The following is a 22,463-nucleotide window of genomic DNA, read 5'->3' as shown; positions in this document are numbered from 1 at the left end:
GATCTATTAAATTTAGAATAAGTTTCAAAAGAAAACCACCATCGAATCAAACATCAAACAACCCCGTGGCCAAAGAATCTCTTCTTATCCTCCCCTACTACCTCTTGGTTCATGGAACAACTCCTCTATCCCCTTTTCTGGCTGCTGGCAACAACATACGAAAACCTCCCTGGAATCTACTATAACTCCCTAGACAATTCTCTCATATCCATCAGATGAAATCTTACCACACACATTTCGTTGCAGAATTTCTGAGGTTTTCCTGTGAACTGGTTCTCCAGCCGACGATGGGGAATACTGCAGCAGCAGCTGTACCCGCACGTGGATTAAATTTTTCAAAAACTCAAATAAAAAAAACCCCCAAACCGAGAAGGATCGTTTTAACTTGCTAGATCTCTCATTTCATTCTCTTCTGGCCAATAGTCTCAGCAACCACCACAACCCCAGCTCTGCAGAGGAACAGCTCCTATATCAGGGCTCCTAACTCCAACAAACCTACTTCAATTATTCGCGCACGAAATACTTCCAAACAAATGATGAGGGATCATCCTTCGTACGGTCCTTGTTTGACATCTATTAATTTCTTCGTATTCCTGCAGACCAAACATAAATTGCGAGGTTAACGTTTTTTTACTTCTGAAGAAACGGTTTATGCGTTCAAATCACGTGCTTTGGACAATTGGATCAAACGCATTCAAAAAAAGTTTTGATTCTAATGTAGAATATTTTGAAAAACAATAAATATAACAGACACTATTATTTTTGGTTTGGTATGTTAAAAATTGAGTAGCAATTCTAGTTAGAGTCTCATTTTAGAGCTTTTGTTGTTAATATGAAGAGTACCTGCTTTTTAGAAGGTTACCACACCTCTAATGTATTATATAATTTTTTTTCGTTACTTTCAACTGAATCTGATCCTGTCCTTTTATCTAAGAAACCTAAGCGAGTATCATGATTTCTGTTGACCACGTCTTGTACTTAATCATCATTATTGATTTCAATGTGAAACTACCTTTATAATACTGAAGAAGTATTTTATTTTTTTTTTTTTTTTTTTTCGGTGCAAAAAGAGGATTTTCACATATTGACCTTGGTGGAAAAAGATGATTTAAAATCGCAATCAGTATTTCACGAACAGAATTTTTATGTTGCGGTGTTTAAAATCTATCTAAATCTGTTTCGGAAATATTTACTAAGAAAACGCACTTATTATATATAGTCTATGATTGGTAGTGATCTAACCGTGTCCATTCCAGCATCTTCATCAAAGCAAAAAACGTGGCACGATCGATTAATCTTTTACTCGAAGCAGTTCAGGCCTCCTGTGACTTCGTAGTGGATTAAATTTGTAACTTGCCATTCGGTTTGTTACGTTTTTCTTGAAAGATTCCTCTCTGATCCACTTCTCATTTATTTATTCTAAAATACGAGTTTTAATTCGTTATCGACCTCCCACTTCATTCGAGGAATTTAATAAAACCTCGGAATGTATTCTAAATCGTCCTCTACCTTCGTTCGTTGGGCGCTTTTCTATCAGAAGTTAAAGGAATTTTATTATTTTTTCAATAAGTTTATTTGTTGATGAAACTTTTTTTATTGTTCTTAGCAATAAATATTAATTTAGATAATCTTGTTTACGAGCTTGGTCCAGTCAAAACTAAATTATATATAGCATATGCTATAACGTGCGGTTTATATTGGGAATGTGATAATGAAACACCAAAGTGTACTAACTTTAATATATTTTCCGAGCTTTCGAATACTTATGTATACAAAAGTTGATTCAGAAGAAGCATTAACCGTCAAGACTTGTCATAAAACCTCCGACGAAACTCCATAGAGACAAGGAATGGGCTTCGCGAAAAGCTGTAGTTGAAGCTCAGAAGTAGTACTGGAACAAAATGAGAAAGCTCATAAGACAGAGAATGGGCTTTAAGAAAATTCTTTGTCGGTATTTATTCTAATATACGAGTTTTAATTAGTTTTCGACCTCCCAATTCATTCGAGGAATTTAGCAAAATCTCGGAATGTATTCTAAGTCGTCCTCTATCTAGCTACACTACACGTATTGAAGGTGGTACCATTCTTTGTATGCTACAGCTGCCAAATTCAATTGGGAATCCAGTTGAGGGCTGCAACCATCTCGGATTTCCATTGAGCATTGAAATGCCATAAAAACTAAACTATCTTATTTACTACAAAATGTATTGCTGGTGAGTGTTCATGCGATGTCCAAGTTAATCTATTTCAATTAAATATCGAAGATTTTTAATATTTGAGCTTCGGCTACAGCTTTCCTCGAAACCTATTCCCTATCTTTATGGATTTTTCTTGGGGGTTTTTCGACAAGTCGACATCAATTAGTTGTAACCTGATGTTTTTGATGACATCATATTTTTCAATATTCTCTTCATGAATAGAATAAAAAGAATACAGTTCTTGATCCTCATGGGCATTTGTTTACGCATTTGCTAACCACCGTTTATGGATGAAGTAGTCATGGCAAGCAGATCTAGCAGAGGGTTTCAGTATTTTCTCAAAATATGTAACAGGTTTTTGCCCACACCATAATCCATTCATAAAAATAAAAAAACTGCTGAAGATAAACGTGTTGTATTGATCAGTAAACGTGTTCGACGACTCGCGGGCCAAGAGACAGCAGATTAAATCAATGAATCTAGAGATCTGTCTTTAAGTACGTCTATAGTGCAAAACTTTTTACGTTTTCATAATTTTTCTGATGATTGTTACTTTTTTTAACGATATCCGATCCTTGCTATACAGTAATTGTACACTTTCGTAATTTCTTCTTTCTTATTAATACAATTATATACAAAAATTAAATTGTAAGGTTCAACATCAATTTATAGGTTAGATTTAATGGTTGATTAATAATTTAACGTTGATTCCTTTGTAATAGTGTTTCAATTATTATGTAAACGATTCTTCAATTTCAATATTTGTACCGTTGTATTTCATTACAATATAGATGAATAAATTTTACGGTAAAGTAAGTATTATTCAAATGGCCCTCGTATAATAAACAAATACTATCAATCTTCGGTATTATTACTCTATAAATATTTATCGGTACCTTATGGTAATATCTTGTTTTAGTTCTTTAGCACGAGATGTTTTTTTTTTTCGAGTAAACTGATTATTTTTTTTATTTTCATTACCACCTGCGATACACACAAACTCGTAAAATCAACTCATCTAATAGCTAACGCTTTATTGGTTCTCGGATTTTTCAAAAAACACGTCTTGGACACTTATTTCGCCTACACAAAACATCCGAGAATGATGTATAGGGTCATTCAGTGGCGTATGTTGTTAAAATCTACTGTAAAAGCGAATAAAAAAATTTCTATACATATAAACAACAACCACGATGATATAAGAAAAATATAAAAGTTTGTGCTCACCCTATAGTTCACGTGATACGCATTGAATATAAACAATACGATTTATTTTGATATTTGAGTTGATGTAGATAAGAATATACGAGGATTGCTACTAAATTTTTGAGATATTGTATTAAATACGAGGTCTAGTTATTAAATAATGAGACTGCGCGCCTAGAGGGCGCCATAGGAGTGGGGTAAAAATCGATTAGTGCGTTGGGTATCTAGATATCTTGTCTATACACGTCCCAAAATACGTTTCTGTCTCTATTATAGTATTTGTGCAGTAGCGGTTTGTTTTTTGTCTCGTACTGAAAACCATGAGAAACGTATCAATCCAAATTTCTTGTTAAATTGGAAAAAACTCCAATTGAGTGCTATAAATTGTTACAAGATACCTACGGGGACAATTATCTACTTCGTGCGCTTGTTTTTGAGTGGTGTAAGCGCTTTAGTGAAGGCCGAGAGAGTTATAAAGATGACAAGCGCCCAGGTCGCCCCAACTCCAGAAACAGTGACCAAAATCAACCAAATTGTGCGTGCAGATCGTCGAATGAGTATCCAGATGATTGCCGAAGATGTAAACGTCGATAAAGAAACGGTTAGAGAAATTTTACACGGGGAATTACACAAGACAAAAGTCTTTGCGTAGCTGGTGCCAAAAAATCTGACTCCTGGCCAAAAGGTTCTGCGTCAACGAGTCTAATCAGATTTCCTTGAAATATTAGAAAGATTGGAAATGTTAGAAAGAGATCTGCTTTGGAAAGGACCAGATTTGACATTACTATCATGAAGTTCGAAATCGCGAACATTTTCTATGACATGAATTAAACGGTGTGTTAATCAACGCTTTTGGTGATGAAGCGCCAACTCGAGCTGCCGTTGTGCCAGAAAACATCGTAAACTGATATTGCAAGTTCGTCACGTGTCATACCATGAGATTGAGGCATATTTAGGCATTAGCTCAACTTGCAGTGAAAAAGATTTGTTCGTATCGGTTGCCGCATAATTTTACAATCGCTAAACGAAAATCTCGTCTCGATTGGTGCGAATAAATGCTGAAAAAATGCTTCAAAAGATAAAATTGCTTTAGTTTGTTCTACTACCCTTTGCTATCTCTTTCTAGCTCTTTCTTATCCGTAGTCTTCACACCGAGATAGACGAAAGACTTTTTCAAAATGATTTTCCTCATTTTTCGTCCTGAAAGGTTTGATTTTCAGTTGATTCGTCATTTATCGGTATATTTCCGTGTATTTATCCTTTTCGCCATTAATCTTGAAGCAATTCTTAAATTCTTTACCAATCTTCTGGCCAGTAACCCATCAGTTTGATGCTTCTGGTGATAGATCAAAACTTTCGTCTGTATTTGGCGCTTTCTTCATAATTACCTCCAATGTGAGGTTCAAAAGAACTCTCCCTGCTTCGGTATCCTTTTATAACTTTCTGATAATCTTCCTCCAGATCTCAGTTCTACTTGAAGTCAGGTTTACCATTCTTATTAGTCTTCTAGGACCACCTGAAAGTTCTAAAGCCTTCAGCTTGTTTATAATCTATGAACAGTAAATATAGTTGTAGATTTAGGGCTTCATTAATGATCTGTAGTAGTTTTAAAGTAAAATTTTGCACCGCTGCAAGTCTGATATGAAATTTCTTCTACTTCAATCATCCTGCTCTGTTTTTCTGTTGTCGTTCAGTAGATTTCCGAAGTACTCGGCCCGTGTTTTCGTGAAGACAAATAGATTGTTTAAAAGTCGAAGAGAAGAACGGATTAAGTTACATAGGAAGTGGTAAAAATGGTTGTTTATTGTTTTCAAAGTTGCTGTCAAAAAAAATTGAACGACATATATAAATCATTTGCTAAAACGGTCATCGATTCAAAAATAATTATATGGTTGCGACCACTGCAGCTATATATTTTAAATTAATTAGTATCTCAACATATAGAAACCGTTGATTTATTACAACCGCAAGTAGTGTACATTTGAAAGATATAGATGCCCACATCTCTTCCTATTACCTTTTTAACACCTCGACTACTTAAAAGACAGAGCTGGACTTGATATTAATACACCTTCTTTGCATATGAATCAGAGTATATAGTATAATTCCGATTTTTGATGCCAAGGGCGTAGTTCATTGGGAGTTTCTTCCCACAGGTTCGAATTAAATATTTTTATCTCCCTCATAATATAAATTTGAGCGCTACATCAAGGAGACTCAATAGCAGTTATAAAATATTATAAAATCGTATCATTGGATTTTTTTTCAAATAATTCTAGTTTTATTGAGTCCTTTCTGTAGATTGGACTGTTTTCTGTAGCCCACCCTGTAAATTCGACTGTTTCCTGTGGCCTCTCTGTCGGGGACCATTTTTCTGTCACTGTCCCTGTACGGAAGACTGTTTTCTGTGACCCACCCTGTGGGTTGGACTGTTTCCTGTGGCCTCGAAGGTTGGACTTTATTATTGGATCCTCTCTGGTAAAAGTGGCGATAAAGTGTAAAGTAAAAGTGGTCATACAATCAGGGTGTCAAAAAAAACAATAAAACAGACCGAGAGGTCAAATTTTTCGATTTAAATCTCATAAATACTGTAAAATATTATTTTGCACTGTTTTTGTGACCTACTCTGCAGGTTGAACTATATTATTGAAACCTCTGTGGTATAAGTGGTGATAAAGTGTAGTCATAAAATCAGAATATAAAAAAATATAATAAAAGGGACCGAGAGGTCAAATTTTTCGATTTAAATCTCATAAATATTGTAAAATATTATTTTGGACTGTGACCCATTCTGCAGGTTGGACTGTATTATTGGATCCTCTCTGGTATAAGTGGTGATAAAGTGTAGTCATAAAATCAGGATGTCAAAAAAAAAACAATAAAAAAGACCGAGAGGTCAAATTTTTTGGTTTAAATCTCATCAATACTGTGAAATATCATTTTGGACAGCTTCTGTGACACACTCTGCAGTTTGGACTGTATTATTGGATCATTTCTAGTTTAAGTATGGTCATACAATCAGGGTGTCAAAAAAAAAATTATAAAAAAGACCGAAGGGTCCTATTATTTTATTAAAATCTCGTAAATACTGTAAAATATCATTTTGGACTGTTTCTGTGAGCTACTCTGCAGTTTGGACTGTATTATTAGATCCTCTCTGGTTTAAGTGGTGATAAAGTGTGGTCACACAATCAAGGGTCTCAAAAAAATAATAATAACGACCAAGAGAACAAATTTTTCGATTTAAATCTCATAAATACTGTGAAATATCATTTTGGACTGTTTCTGTGAGCCACTCTGCAGGTTGGACTATATTATTGGATCCTCTCTAGTATAAGTGGTGATAAAGTGTAGTCATCAAATCAGAATATAAAAAAATATAATAAAAGAGGTCAAATTTTTCGATTTAAATCTCATAAATACTGTAAAATATCATTTTGGACTGTTTCTGTGACCCACTCTGGAGGTTGGACTGTTTTCTGTGACCCACCCCGTAAGTAAGACTGTTTTCTGCGGCCTACCCTGTATTTCAACAATAGATCTCAAGTTTCAGGAACAATGTATCGAATCGTTCTCATCGTACACAATGGCAAGTTGATAATATTATTTTATATCTTTGTAAATTTATTGTTCGCAGATACATAAAATCCTAACAAGATGGACATGTGGCCGTAAAATGTATCCTTTCTATAATTTATATGACAAAATAATATAGTTGGTAAAAGTGAACGTAAAGAAAATGAAACTGTAAACTTACTGGTAGGTAATATCAGTAAAAATTCATTGTTGTGCATCAACCATACATCAATAATAGTAGGTGTTTCTTAAATAATCAAACTGCCAAATAAACAGTGCTCATTATTCAATATTTCTGATTCTCCCTATATTTCCAGAATCTTTTTAGATCTTTTTAGATGAAACCACTATAAAAATATGATGCACCTTTTAGAGTTGCTAATTTCATTATCGCTGCTAAATGTTTTACCTTTTAACTCTACCATCAGCTTTGCGAACAAAAATTAGTCAGACGGAGCAACATCAGGACTATATGGTGGGTATTCAATCTCAATCGTCCTACTTAACTGTACTTTGCACAGCAGAAGATCTGTATCGAGTGTGTAAGAAGAAGCGTTAATCGTGATCCACCCTATACGATAAAATAAAATCCCGATGTGGCACGCATCGTTTAATTCGTTAAATTTATCTCGGAATCATCGTCGTGGCACAAATTGAGTTACTCGAGGCGTTTCGAGTATCCCACTCTTTGCGTATATGAGCTAATATAACTTAAAGAAATTATCTCCTTCGTTATCTTGCACTGAGACTATGGCGCCTGTTGTAGTTTGTATCTCTTCTCGCTATGTGCGCATTTTTTTCTTTTCGTTTTTTGTTTTTTTCGATTTTTGTTTTGTCTTTTACGGATAGTTTATCGTAATGCTCATAGTTTCGTGAGAAAAACATTCTATTTTATAATGAAGCGTTGAAATTATTTTTATTTTTTTAATATGTTAGGTGGTTACGAGGTGGGATCAAAAACTACGATGAATTAACTCATTTTTTATAGAAGATTATTTATAAAAAATCACTGATTCGATCAAATTTAAGTTTGTAATAAAAAAAAAATTTGGGATTAAGAAAATGTTTGTTTTTGTAAATTTTAGTTCATTTTTTTTAATTTCTATGCATTTATATAAATTCAGATGCATTATTTCCGTGAATTTATAGGCATTTTTCATGAATAAATATGCGTTTTCGAAAATCAATATGCATTTTTTGTGAATTTATATGAATTTTTGTGGATTTATAGGCATTTTTTATGAATGAATATGCATTTTCGAAAATTTATATGCATTTTCCGTGAATGGATTTGAATTTTTACGAATTTATATCCACTTTTCGTGATATTATGCTTTTTATGAGTTTATATACATTTTTCGTGAATTTATATGTTTTTTTATGAATTTTTATAAAATTTTCGTGAATCTATTTGCATTTCTTATGAATTAATATGCAATTTGAGAATATATATGTATGAATTAATATGTATTTATATGAATTAATATGCATTTATATAGAATAATATGCATTTATATGAATTAATGAGCATTTATATGAATTAATATACATTTATATAGATTAATATGCATCTGTATGAATTTATATGCATTTATATGAATTTATACACAATTTATTATGAATTAATATGTATTTTCGGAAATTAATATGCATTTTTCGTAAATGAATTTGATTTTTGCGAATTTATTTATTTTTCGTGATCATATATGCTTTTTATGAGAAGATATGCATTTTTGTGAATTTATATGTAATATTTAAAAATTTATTTACAATTTTTGGTGAATTATTTTGCATTTTTATGAACTTATACATTTTTGGATTGAACTGAATTTTTTTTCAATAAATATGCAGTTTGTGAATTCATATGAAATTTTTGTGAATTTATAAGCATTTTCAAAACTTTATATGGACTTTGAGAATATATATAATTCATAAATTAATTTGTATTTTTACGAATTTATATGCATTATTTTTAATGAATTAATATACATTTTCGGAACTTAAGATGAATTTTGTGAATTAAAATGCATTTTTTGTGGATGAATTTGTATTTTTGCGAATTTATATGCATTATTTTTAATGAATTAATATGCATTTTCGGAACTTTTCCTGATCATATATGCTTAATTTGAGTTTATATGCATTTCTATGAATTCATACGCCTTTTTTATGAAGTTATATGCATATTTTGTGAACTTATATGCAATTTTTGTGAATATATATGCATTTTTGAGAATCTATGTGTATGAATTAATATGCATTTATATGAATTAATATGCATTTTTTATCAATTAATATGTATTTTCGTTGGAGTATCTGCAATTTTTATTATTATAGACGCATTTTAATAAATTCAGATGCATTTATGTGAATTTAGATGCATGATTTTCAATCCATATAACTTTTTCATGAGATTATATACATTTGTTGAAATTTACATGTATTTTTACGAATTTATATGCACCTAATTCCTTTTTTTAGATGTTTATTGTACACAATTGGGTTCGAATTATTTCCAAAACCACTAAACTGCTCCTGTTAAATAAAGTAGAGCAACACGATCATTTATAATATCAATATCTACTTACCACTGGTTGAACTGTATTCTCCTATATATCTCTTGGTTAAGTATCGAACAGTCACAGCTGAAAAGGAAAGAAAAAAAATCTATTAGTTCACTTTTGGATTACGTAAATCGACAGATGTCATAAACACGGATTATTGTTGAAAAATAACAGGCAAAAACCTTGTTGAATAGCCAGGGACGTTTACATCTCATCAATGATTACTCATAGAGTAATTGACTACTAAAAAACCACGTTTCTAGCTTGCCAAATGCATCTTCTATGTCAAAAAATGCACAACCTTCATCAATTTTTTTGCAGACTCAGTATTAGATATGCATATTGACGAGAATTTTTGTTCGAAGCTAACTTTGACCTTTCTTAATCTAATTTTGAAAAGGATTGGGAAAATTCCCTCTCGCGGCGATTAGAACCATTGAAAAGTGTCCATAGACTAATTTATTGGTTCACTGCTACAAACAGTGTTTTCTCTAGCTGTGCTGTCTTTACTTAAGGTTCCCGAAGACTGTGGCTTCCTTTACGTAAAAAAATTGGTAAAACCGATCTTTTTTAATCGAATTGATAGATTGTATTCAAATTCAAGATTGTGAAACGTTAAACAACAAATCTCTTACAGTTCCTTCGTGCTTGTCGTAAAAAAGAAGACATAAATTATGAAAGTAAAAAAAAACAAGGTCTAATCTCTAAAACAAACATATGTAAATTCCGACTGCCACTTATGAATCGAATCCACGTTCCTCCGAAGGAGTAGTAAATATTCATAAGGAACAATACTGAAAGGTGTAATTTCGTCGTCATAAATTTGAACGGCTACATCGAATTGCTATAAATAAAAAATTCCAATTACAATTTAGGAATGCGACAGCATCTAATCAAAAATCAATTGTTCGAGTCGATCGTCGATTTTAATTTCTTTAGTTATATACCTTAAGGATAAATGATGGGATTATTAACACTAGCTAACAAAATTCGTCAGAAACTTGAAGCTATTCCAAAGCGATTCGTTGCTATTTTAAAAAATTTTCTGACTCTTTTAAAAACTCATTTTTTGGCTGAATTCAATAATGAAGATCCATATTAAAGACATAGAAAATGCTAATTATATAAGGTGTTTCAAAAAAAGGTAATCCCTTCTCTTGAATAGATAGAAAAATGAGAAATATTTGGGGTTTGCTTTGTTAAAAATTTTCTTAACGCTATCCGTAATCAAAACAAAAGGCGTTGAAGAAAAAACAGTGACCTTTTACCGAATTGATGAATTGGTAAAGGTTCAAAAGCTCTAATTCATTAACCTCTTCAGTCGTGTAATTTTAACCGTGTAACTAGCGCCCTCTATGAGAGTGAGACATAAAAAATAAATTCATCATATGTATCAGCTTCCAAAACGTATTCGTATGAAATTTCAATACAATGTTGCCAGTAGTTGCTGCAAAATCGTGAAAAATGTGTTTCTTATCCTCTATCCTAGAGACGGGATCACCTTTTAAAAAAAATTATAAAAACGGGTGACATAAGTCAAGAAGCAGCTTCATTGATAATTTATATACGCAATTATGTTGGACAGTGTATTTATTACTTGATTTAATTAGAGCTTTTCGAGTTATGCAACGTATGGTTTCTTGTAATAAGTAACATCATTGACTTGAGGCGAATTATTGGTTAAGTTTAGTTTTATACGTTGGATAGGAATACCATCAATGTTAACGTGAAAATACTAATAACAGTTTGTTGGTAAACATTTTATTAGTTTTTATCCAGTAAAAAACGTTCGACATATAGAATTATATGAAGTTTCGAGATATGGCAACACTGTTTGCATTGTACACAGCATTATTTGATAATCGCTTTTTCGAGACGAGCCAAAAAGTCCGGGAAACTAATCACCATCACGACAACGAAAGCTCTCAAACATCAATTCAAACAACAACGTTTTTGAATAGTCAAAACATCGAACTGATGGGATGAGTCTTTGTTTGACACCATGATTTTTCCTTATTTTTGCGCAGATCAAAAGTAAATTGCGTGGTGAACGTTTCTCTACATCTGAAGAAGCTGTTGATGCATTCAAATCACATGTCTTTGAGGTACCTCAATCGGAATGGAATTGGTTCAAGTTTATTGACCTCAATGGAGAATATTTTGAAGAGCTTACAGCCATTTCTAATTACGAATATTTGTTGTAGTAGCAACCCATATAGGATTTTACGATGGGCCCAGTATAGGTCCAGACTTGGGCCATGATTTTACAACTCTGGCACTAACTTGGAAGCAGCTATTGGCCCAGACTTAATGGGACTCTGGGATAAATTCAAGACTGGTCTGCAACTGTAGACCAGGCTGGTTGCTTGGAATGGAATGGAATGGCCGAGGTAAGGATAGATATGATTAGATAGAGTTCAGCCAGACTTGGCTGACTATAGAATAGCTAAGTTACCCACACTTCAACCAGGCTTGGGCCACTATTGGATTGCTAAGGCCGGGCTTACCAGCGTTAACCCAAGTCAGGCTGGTTGCTTGTAATGGTGTGGGATGGTCGAGGTAAGGTTACATCGCGAGGCTCGAGCCACTATTGGTTTGCCAAGGCCGGTTTCCCAGCGTAAAAACCCCTTCCAACAAAATGCCACACTATCCCCGTTCTCATTTAAAATTTTCGAGGGGGTGTTTATAATTCAGAAGGAATCCTGGAGGGGAAACAAACATTGTCAGATAATAGGCAAATCTCCATCCCCTCCAACTTTTACCATTAGTTATCTAATAATCAATTTATTTTGAAAAAACTTTTTATCAATTTTTGCCAAAAAAACAAAACACGTGACAACTTTTTTATAATATCGTGACTGAATCAGTTACAGTTTTAGTGGGTCGAAACGTGTGATAAATTCCATAATAATATAATGATACTTAAGCACGCAAATGCAATTTGCATTTATTCGAAAGTATCTTTAAAAAAAATGACACGAAATATGAACCCTCCGAAATAATTCTCGATACGTGGTAAAAAAATTAAAATTCGCGATGTCGAACTTCATGCAAATCACACAACAAAATTGTGTCGGAAAACCCGATTTTAATATTCTTATTCCACGAATCACCACCCTCCAATTTAAAGAAGAAGATCTTAAAAGTAAAAAAAGCAAATCTCGTAGATCTGATGGTACCAAAGATGAAATAATCCGATGTTTACAGAAAGGAATGCATCAGACATCAAATTTTTAGAAAACCACGCGAAATGCGAAGGTTGTTTTTTTTTTAACCTCCCATTGATAACCAGGAAAGCAGCAGGTGATTGGTGGCGGTCAAGGTCGCAAATAAGGTTCACCATAAGTGAATTATCGATGAAATTTCCGGAATTTTCAAGATCCTGATTGCCCTACAGCAAAGTTTGCTTTTACTGGGCCTTGACGATCTTTACCGATAACAACAAAGCTCGCCGAATGACTGCAGTTTCTTGACTATTACAATATGATGGATGAGATTTTTGTAATTGCTGATGAGACATGAATTTTGTATGACACGCCCAAAACGAAACGGCGATCAAAACATTGGATGCTTATAAAGTTTTGATCTACGACAATGCCTGCCCCGCAGCTCTCATGTAACCAAACGGCTCCTTTTTCGAGTTCAGCACTGAACTGAAGCTGGGGCTTGGAGGGCGGCGATTCCAAACTGACGCCGCCACAACTCACTTCCAATCATTGGCGGTTACATTTTATGATGCAGGTATTTCAAAGGACTGATTTTTAGTTCAAGTCAAAAGTTTCTAGTCAACAGTTAAACGTGGTTTTATCTACTGCCTCAAGGGTCAAGCCTTGTCTCACCCTCGTTAAAAATCAACCTGACATGCTCTACGCAATCTTCGCAACATCGTTTTTAGATATATTACGTTATAAGCAAATTTGTTAAATTTTTTTAGTCGTAAAATTTTATATTTCACACAAGAAGGCGTTAAAAGTTTTTCCAAGTACTTTTTTTCATATTGACGTTAATTGCTTCTCGTATTATGTAATTTGGTTCTCGTAAAATCAAAATATTACACACAGTGGTGTCAAAACATTTTATTGCTTTGGCTAGTTAACCTCAAAATGCATAAAAGACATCGTGATGTTATTTTAACTATTCAATGCATAATTCGAACTACAAAATATTGTTTTGTTGATCAAAACTTTTTCTAAGTTATATCTACTACTTCTAATCGATGTGTACTTAGTAGTTTAAAACTATGTCAATCTTCTGGAGGACACTCCGATTCACCAACACACACAATTACACTGTCTGACGCTCGTTTCGATAACCAAATTATCGTCTTCATAGACAGAAGGTAAACTAAAACCTATGACTTGACTTACCTGTTTTATACTAAATTTTCCCTTCAATAAACATTTTCCCGCGAAAACTAATTCCAGCAGGAAAACATCCTTGGCGGGAATCTACACGTTTATTATTATTAGAAATGTCTCGCCATGAAGGATTTCTCTCAGGAATTAATTTTCGCGTGAAAAGATTTATTGGCGGGAAAATTTAGTATGAAACTGATCGAGTCAAGAGTTTATGATTTACCTTCATATTGATATTAATTGCTACTCGTATTATGTACACTCCAATTCTCCAACTCTCACAATTACACTGTCTGACGCGCGTTTCGATAACCAAGTTATCGTCTGCAGACACTGAAGATAATATAAAACCTAATGACTTCACTTACCTAAATTTTCCAACCGATAAACCTTTTCCCGCGAAAATTGTTTAGAGCGGGAAACCATCCTTGGAGGGAATCTTCATTAGAAATTTCCCGCCAAGGTTGTTTTTCCGCTTGATTCAATTTTCGCGGGAAAAGGTTTATGGTGGGAAAACATAGGTAAGTGAAGATATTAGATTTTACATTATCTTCAGTGCCTGCAGACGATAACTTGGTTATCGTAACATACATCAAACAGTGTAATGAATACACTGTTCACACCAACACTCACAATTACACTGCCTAAAGCGCGTTTCGATAACCAAGTCATAGTCTTCAGATACTGAAGATAACCCAAAACCTAATGACTTCACTTACCAAAATTTTTCCACCAAGAAATCTTTTTCCGTGAAAATTGATTAGAACGGGAAACCATCCTTGGCGGGAATCTTCATTAGAAATTTCCCGCCAAGAAAGATTTCGCGCTGAAATTAATTTTCGCGGTAAAAGGTTTATTTGTGGGAAAATTTAATATAAAACTGATCAAGTCATTAGGTTATAATTTACTTTCAGTCTCTGAAGACGATAACTTGCTTGAAATAACTCGGAGAGTTTCAAGTGACAGCGAGACCAAGCCTAATCTAACCTAACCTAACCTTTTTTTGCCTTTTAGATAACTTTCAGGTTAGGCAATGTCAATCTGGTTATGTTAGGTGACTTTGCATGATTAAAAATTGCAAATACAAGCTGATTTGTTCATTAATATTTAACTGTGAATTATTTTTTTGGTGTTTATGATTGTAGTTTGGTCCCAGTAAGACGCAAGATTGTACAGAGACATCTTTTTGTAAAGTTGGTATACGAATCGGTTTCGTCTTCAAAGTTGAGGAAAAAAATTAGTGTAGAACGTAAAAAATAGCATCCACTAAAAGCTGTTGTAGTAGAAAACGTATTGTATTAGTCAATAAACGTGATCGACAGCTCATACGCCTGGAGATAGCAGATCAGATCATTGAATCTAGGAATCAGCCTTTGAGTTCTTTTACATTGGAAAGGTGATTGAGATAAGCTGGCCTTTTTGGCTAGAAGGCAGTCAAAAAACCTCTTCTAAGCCGTCAAAATAAAATTAAGAGGTCGCAGTTGGCTAAATAACATAAACATTTGACGCATGAAGAATGGGAAACAGTTTTATGGAATGATGAGCCTAAGTTTGAGGTTATAGATCTAAAAGAAGAGGTTACATCCCGACTATAAAACAGAACAGAGGCTTAGTGATGGTTTCAGGATATTTTGAAGAATGGACAACTGTAGACCTCGTAAAAATGGAGTTTTTAAAGGAAGAAGGCTAGGGAAAAAAATATGAATATAGTCCGGTCTGGCCAGCACTTGGTTGGCCAACTCGAAGCTGTGCAGAGAGTATTAGAAAGGAAGAATGTATTGAAAGTAGTGATTGGACATATTTTTAGTATAGGGTTGGTAAAAACTTTTGATCGATACGTGTATATAGCGCAAATACTGTGTGTTTTTGTAAAATTTGAGTCAAGATTTACAAAGCGCTAATTATAAGTTGTCAATCTAGAATCATATTCTTTTTTTTTTCTTTTGATAAATACATGTTAACACAAAGCCATCAGTTAGACAATCCCCGTTTCCAGATGTTAAATTTTGCGTTACCTGCAGCACTAAAACCAGTCTTTCTTCTTCGTATTTCAAATAATAACATGTTGCGTTTTTCGAAATGTAATAATTTAAGGTACCAGACCGAGTATTAAGTTACCTCGAAACCAAATTAGTTTTTCAATAGACACAGGGAACATTGGCGGATGTAAGTTTAGTTTTAAATATGTACGAGATTTGCTATTTTAGCTTTTAGATATGGCAACACCGATGTGAATATGTCAAATCTGTCAACGCCATCTTCGATATTGTTAATGGGGAACGTACTCATTATACAAGATAATTTAAAGTAAAACACCTTGTATATTGCATTAATATCAGGGAAAGTAACAATTAAATTGAACAGTTGAATAACTGATTTAAGTTCTATGGAAAATTACGATTAGGTTGGGAATTTAATTTTACCACGAACGATTTGAGGATGATTTGGATCGAGTTCCATTAAGAAAAATTACGAGCGCACCACTGGAAATCGACAATGCGAAACTAAAAATAATTATTCACCTTGGTTGTAAATCATCGGACCCAGAGATTATGATTACCGATTGCGGCCGAAATTTGACAGGCTCAGATGTAATTTTTAACGTTTATCTAAACGGAAGCATTAATAATTCAAAAAGGTTGTGCATCATCCAAAAACGTATTAAAATACTCGGATGAGTCGCAACTTTTTGTAACGAAATAAATAACTGAGAATTATGTAATTTCATTTTCTTTTCCACTGCGATTATATCGGGTGTTTAAATTTTTTATTTTCACTTTAACTTGCTCGTGTTTTTACACGATTTTTAATTGAGAATTAGTTATTTTACTTTTCCTTACTTAGAATTTCGTATAGGGGGCGCTAATTATACTTGAACATTTGATTGGTATGTCGAACTCGGAAATTTTCCCATATCGACTAAAAAACCTTCTCTATATCTGGTGCCCCTCCGGAAGATCCACTTTAGGCTTTACTTCGCTGAGGTAGATCCAGCAACACAGCTCTTCCGTCAATTGCTTCCTCCCTATTTTACCCCTTTCTTCTTTTAGTCTCTTCAGAGCGAAGTATCTTCAAGACCACGTTCTATTAGTTTCAAGCCGATCTGCTACCATTCTTATAAAGATTTCCTGGAGGAGCGTACCAAAAGTGAAGTACAGCTCCTCTAGGTGCTTTACCACAACTACTAAGACCACGATGTCCATAAATGCTACGAGATTCTCTTCCCCCGGTGATATCATACAAAATGTTTCACAAGAGAGGGCCTAGCTTTGAAATACCTCTCCAGCCGATATAAGATATTCATCACCCCAGAGGCTTTAATGTTCATTAGCCTCACTTGCTCTTTGAACTTCCATCTGGCATCAAGTATTGCATGAAGACTTACAGCTTCAACGTTTCCATTTCGTTCTATTAGTTTCAGGCCGATTTGAGGCAATCCTTCTAAGGATTTCCTGGAGGAGCTGCGAGATTGTCTTCCCCCGGTGATATCATTCATGAGGTTCCACAAGAATGGATCTAGCTTTGTGGTACCTCTCCAGAGACTTTGTACCCCTTGGGGCTGTTCTCTATATCGTATTTGTGGATTCTGCCTGTGAAGTAGCTGTATAGGATAGTAAAAATTGAGTAAATCATTGGACCAAGTATTGACTTCTGAAAACCCTGAAAGCTGGCAGAAAGAACGTCCGGTATGAAACTCTTCTGCCAGACTTTCACATAAAGCTGGAATTGATAAAACAAGTAGTGAAGTCACTTCCTAGAGATGGAAATTACTTCGAATAGTTAATATCCAAGTTTGCTGTCCTCTTTGAGGCAAATTAAGAGAATGGTGGTTTCGTTAGATCGGATTCTACATAACTATTACAAGATAGGCTTGGATTTCCTTTAAGGAGGTCATATTTTCTATAAATAAATTTCGTCGCTCATATTATTTGATATTAATAATGAAGGCAACCTTTAATTTAAGTATCTCTCGCTTACGAATAATAACCGCGATGTCCGTACCAATTAATTTCAGTTGAACCATTAATTTGAGCCCCCCCACGTTCGCTGGTGATTTAGAAACGATCGTTTTTTATAAATCACCCACCGAAGAATAACAGACGATTGAAATCTACCAATATTTCAGCAGAAACACATAATAATATCGATTATAAGATGAAATAGCATAAAGAGACTTTCTTCTTGATAAATGTTCTCAAGTTTCGTTAATTTCTGTTTTGGTTATCATCTTAATGACTTTGAAAAATAAATTAATAGATAATTCACCACGTGTAAATAAAAATTTGATCTATTTCAACCATATAAAGATTAAATCGAGAGTGTGGATAGCTTCGTCAAAGACTAATGTCGAGATCGTTGTTGATAGTATATGTGGTGAATTCTTTAGAATACGATGTTTTTTTTTTTTATTTTTTGTACGCCTAATCACATGATTAATAACTTTAAGTTCTTAACAATTACTAGCGGTAAGAAATAAATTTTGAATAGGACGGTAAAAATTATTATACATTCTCAATCTTCTACGTAATTATCTAAATTAGATTCTTCAAACGATTTTGACAAGGTATAATTAAAGGTCATAGAGAACACAATGTGTTAATAGGTTACAAGGTAAAATATACAGTGTGGTTCACTAAAATATGATATGTTGTTAGATTTTCTGATCTGGCTGCTTCTGATAGAGAAGTTACTTGGTGGAAAGCGACATGAAGTGTTTTTTTTTTCGATAATTGTAAAAAATTAGTAGAAACTTGTTAACATTGGATAATTTTAGGTCTCTTTTGATATATAGAAGAGAGATTATAACCAATAGAACATCAAATTGGATCAAGACACAAGGAAAATTAAAAATCTTTCGAGAAGAACATGAAGAATACTGTTCGACTGTCTTACCAGATATCGCCCAGACATTCGACAAGGTCTATTAAATTCTACCTACAAAATAAATTCTGTCAATTAAAAATTCAGAGCTCTGTATCCACTAATATCAGACGTTCCACAAGGAAGTTTACTAAGCCCTCTGTGCACATCTGATATTCCCACACATATCAACTTAAGCAACTTATATCGATGAACTGCATGTCATCTTTTTGCAAAATTTTCGAAAGAATTCGGGTTGTTATAACAGCCTGTCAAAGTTAAACCATCTGATTGGTTTAAAATGACAGGCATCCCATTGTTGAATCCACGATAGAAAGATTACTGGCATCCTTCTTCCGGAACGACTTTATGGTCTTTTCAAACGACCCAGAAGTCGCGGGACACTAAATCCGGTGAGTAGAGTAGATACGACCCAAGACGTCGAAAGACGCATTCTTTAAGATCCATCATTCACAACAGACATCTCACAAAAGCGAACTACAAATCGAATAAGAAAAAAAGTGATATAGTTCATTTTTAGGATAAAAAAAATAAGATAGACAGGTCTAATTCATGCCTACGAAACCGATGACGAGGAATTCTACAACAATTAGTTTTGATAGCTACTATCAGAAGCTATTCAAAACAAGAGAAGAGGCATACAAATAGAGTGCGTTCCCATCGGGATAATCGCGTAATCTCATTGTTTCATAGCCTCCTCACAGCCCAGATTTAGACCTCATTGATTACTATCACACACTCACACACTCGCATGTTTAAGTGGCTGTAGCACAACGCCGACTGACGCCCGAATGTCAACAATGTGTTTTGCGAGAGCTTCGCGGTCGCACGGAACGATCGGAGGTTGAAAAGAAAACGACCCTCGTAAATTACTTATAGATCTTTGTCATCAGCCCTTGTAATCAAAAGTTCTATTGGATACGAAAATTTGTATAAATCATAAAAAAATATTTTATTTTATTTGAATCGTGATTTCTAAATTTGGAATAATTATAATAAATGTATTCCCGATAGACCAATCAAAATCATATTGAAAAACTGTGCCGGATCTACGTTTAATTAAGTGACAGCGAAATGTTAACGGTATAAAGACAATATAAACAATTTATTTATTCATAAACGAGAAATATTTCCATTTCATATAAATTATTTTTCAAATCGTCAAATTAGAGCGGATATATAGGGTGATCAACTTGGCTTGAATAAAATCAGACGGTTCGTACTGGGGATTGTTGTTCGTTATTCTTCACTTTATCATTCGTTCCATGTGACAACATGTGCAACATGTGAAACAATAAAGAGATAAGTCGATTGCTTTTAGGATTATCAAAACCTTTCTTAAGTTTTTGAACTCAAGTGAATAACAGTGTTAAAATGGGTTTCAAACAGCTTTTACCTACTGCTCATAGAAAAATAAAGGGTTAAACTCGTCCACTGACATAGACTGTGAAGCCGGTCCTGATCTATTAAGTTAATAGAATCTAAAGTTTATCGTATACGGCGGCAATTTCTATTTATTGTTTTTTATAACTTATTTACAATATGTTTTTATGGAATAAATTTTTAAGAAGGTCGTTTTGTTTGTTTACATTCTAGAATCTAAAAAGACGGTCATGCTTATCGTCAAAATTGCCGCTATTGGTCTAATGAGGATCCTTACTGGATGAGAGTCAATGTTTGAGTTGGAATTGTTGGAAATCATATCGTAAATCCCTTTTTCATTGATGGCAACTTGAAGGAGAATACAACATTGGAAATTGCTCCATTATTAAATCAATGTCCGGCAGTATCTGAACCAAATTTTTCTAAATCAAAATTGGGATACTATAAGGCAAAAGACACGTTTTAAAATAGGAAACGGTGGGGTTTGGATTTGATTGAAATTTGACAATCGAACAAACCGTGCGACCTACTCGACGAATCCTCGTCTGCCTTATCATTCTCCAAAACGAACTCTCGCGAACGTTGGATCGTTGTTTATTGGTCCACGTAAATCTTCGAGGGTTTTCAGATAACTTTGATCCATCACGTGACCCTCGAAGAAGTACGAAGCCACGAGATTTCCGTATGAATACCCGCCCACACACATACACACACATACATACACACACACATACATTCCTGGCAAGTTTAATTTTTCTTCAATGGAGACCTGAGGATATAACATGGCACGTCGATAACAGAGCCCTTTTTTTTAATTTCTGGTACGTCTTGCGCGCTATTGAACGATTTGGTAGCGGCGATCTTTTGATCTGACACCATTAGACGTTTTTTTGCGAGGTTATGTCAAAAGAATTGTATACAAAACTAAACCGTTCATCTCATTATAAATAATTTGATTTGTACGTTCCATACTGTAGGTAGTTAATAACGATAAACTATTTCTACATGTACAAATGATATTTTTAAAAAAGAAGTAACAATAAACGGTTTATCATTATCGCCAGCATAATATTATACTAGCATACAAAAGAGAAGAAGAAAAAATGTTGTGATTACACGCCACGATTAAGAGTCATATATCAAAACCCTCGGACTAAGAACATTTGAATGGATCTACTAAAAAAGGGCATGAATCTTGGAAAAATTTAAATTTATAACCTACCAATTCACATACGGCCCACTAGATTGTCTTTGTTTTTCATTTTAGTAAACAGTGTCGTACTTTCTTGTAATTCGTTAGGGTTTTAATTATTTAATTTCACTCGTTTATTTCTATGTTAGAAAACAGCTCGCTTCCAAATAGACAAAACTCTATCAACGTTTTCGAGCGTTTGAGTAGACCTTGGACGTTATTATTTTGCTCTAATCATTGTTGATGCGGTATCTTCAAACTTCGCCTATTTTCCAATCAGTTGCAAAATTTTTTACGCGCTACAGTCGATAAACGTTCCATAGCAACTAAGCTGTCTACAGAAGTACCTGGATCTACTTAAAGAGGGCGGTAGTTGCTTAAAAGACACCACGAAGACCAGGATCGCAGTGGTTGACCAAATGAGGTGGCGATTCCAGAAATGTCGAAGAAAATCCATTGGATGATCGTCGACTAAAAGTGTGTGAGCTAGTAGACTTAGTAGGTATTCCAAAAAGTGTAGTACATCGCATATTAACTAAAAATTTGGACATGAGAAAGCTGTGTGTAAGATGGATTCCGCGTTTGTTCACAATGGAACAAAAACAGCGTCGTGAAGATGTTTCCATCGAGTATTTGGCATTGTTTAACAGAAATAAAGCAGTTTCGTAACCATGGATGGAACGTGGGTCTGTCAATTCAAACTCGAAACAAAAGAACAGTAAAAACAATGGACTGAAGAGGGAGGACTAGGTCCAAAGAAGGTAAAGACCGTTCCATCTGCACGCAAGGTCTTGGCGTCGGTTTTATGGGATAATTCTCATTGTCTATCATTGAGAAAGGGAAAACTATCAACGGCGAGTATTATTAAATGTTTTAGCGAATAAATTAAGCAAAAACGGTCGCATTTGGCTAAGAAGAAAGTGTTGTTTCATCAAGATAAAGCACCAGCTCACACATTTGTTATTGCATTGGCCAAAATTAAAGAATTCAAGTTTGAATTGAATTTGAATTTCAAAAATTCTAAAAATAAATTACACGTCTTCATCGCGGCCACTTTTGTTATAACTTTTTCCACCCGAGGTTGAAACATAATCCGTTCCTACGGCCG

At 34.1% G+C, this 22,463-nt stretch overlaps 1 protein-coding gene across 5 annotated transcripts in view; it reads right to left on the bottom strand.

The window, feature by feature from the left end:
- Positions 1–22,463, bottom strand: part of LOC130894803 (ras-related and estrogen-regulated growth inhibitor-like) — a 133,798-nt gene that overhangs the window by 68,507 nt on the left and 42,828 nt on the right. For all 5 annotated transcript variants that reach the window (XR_009059388.1, XR_009059389.1, XR_009059390.1 and 2 more), the window contains exon 2: positions 9,569–9,625. Coding sequence is in view for 1 of the 5 variants with exons in the window: in XM_057801797.1 (XP_057657780.1) it covers positions 9,569–9,625 (57 nt within the window). In the remaining 4 variants the exon portion in view is untranslated. The remainder of the gene's footprint in view (positions 1–9,568; positions 9,626–22,463) is intronic.

The sequence above is a fragment of the Diorhabda carinulata genome, chromosome 6, assembly GCF_026250575.1.
Source record: "Diorhabda carinulata isolate Delta chromosome 6, icDioCari1.1, whole genome shotgun sequence".
NCBI classification, from domain to species: Eukaryota; Metazoa; Arthropoda; class Insecta; order Coleoptera; family Chrysomelidae; genus Diorhabda; species Diorhabda carinulata.
Note: the sequence above shows the minus strand (reverse complement) of the source record. Positions and strands in the feature narration are given on the sequence as shown.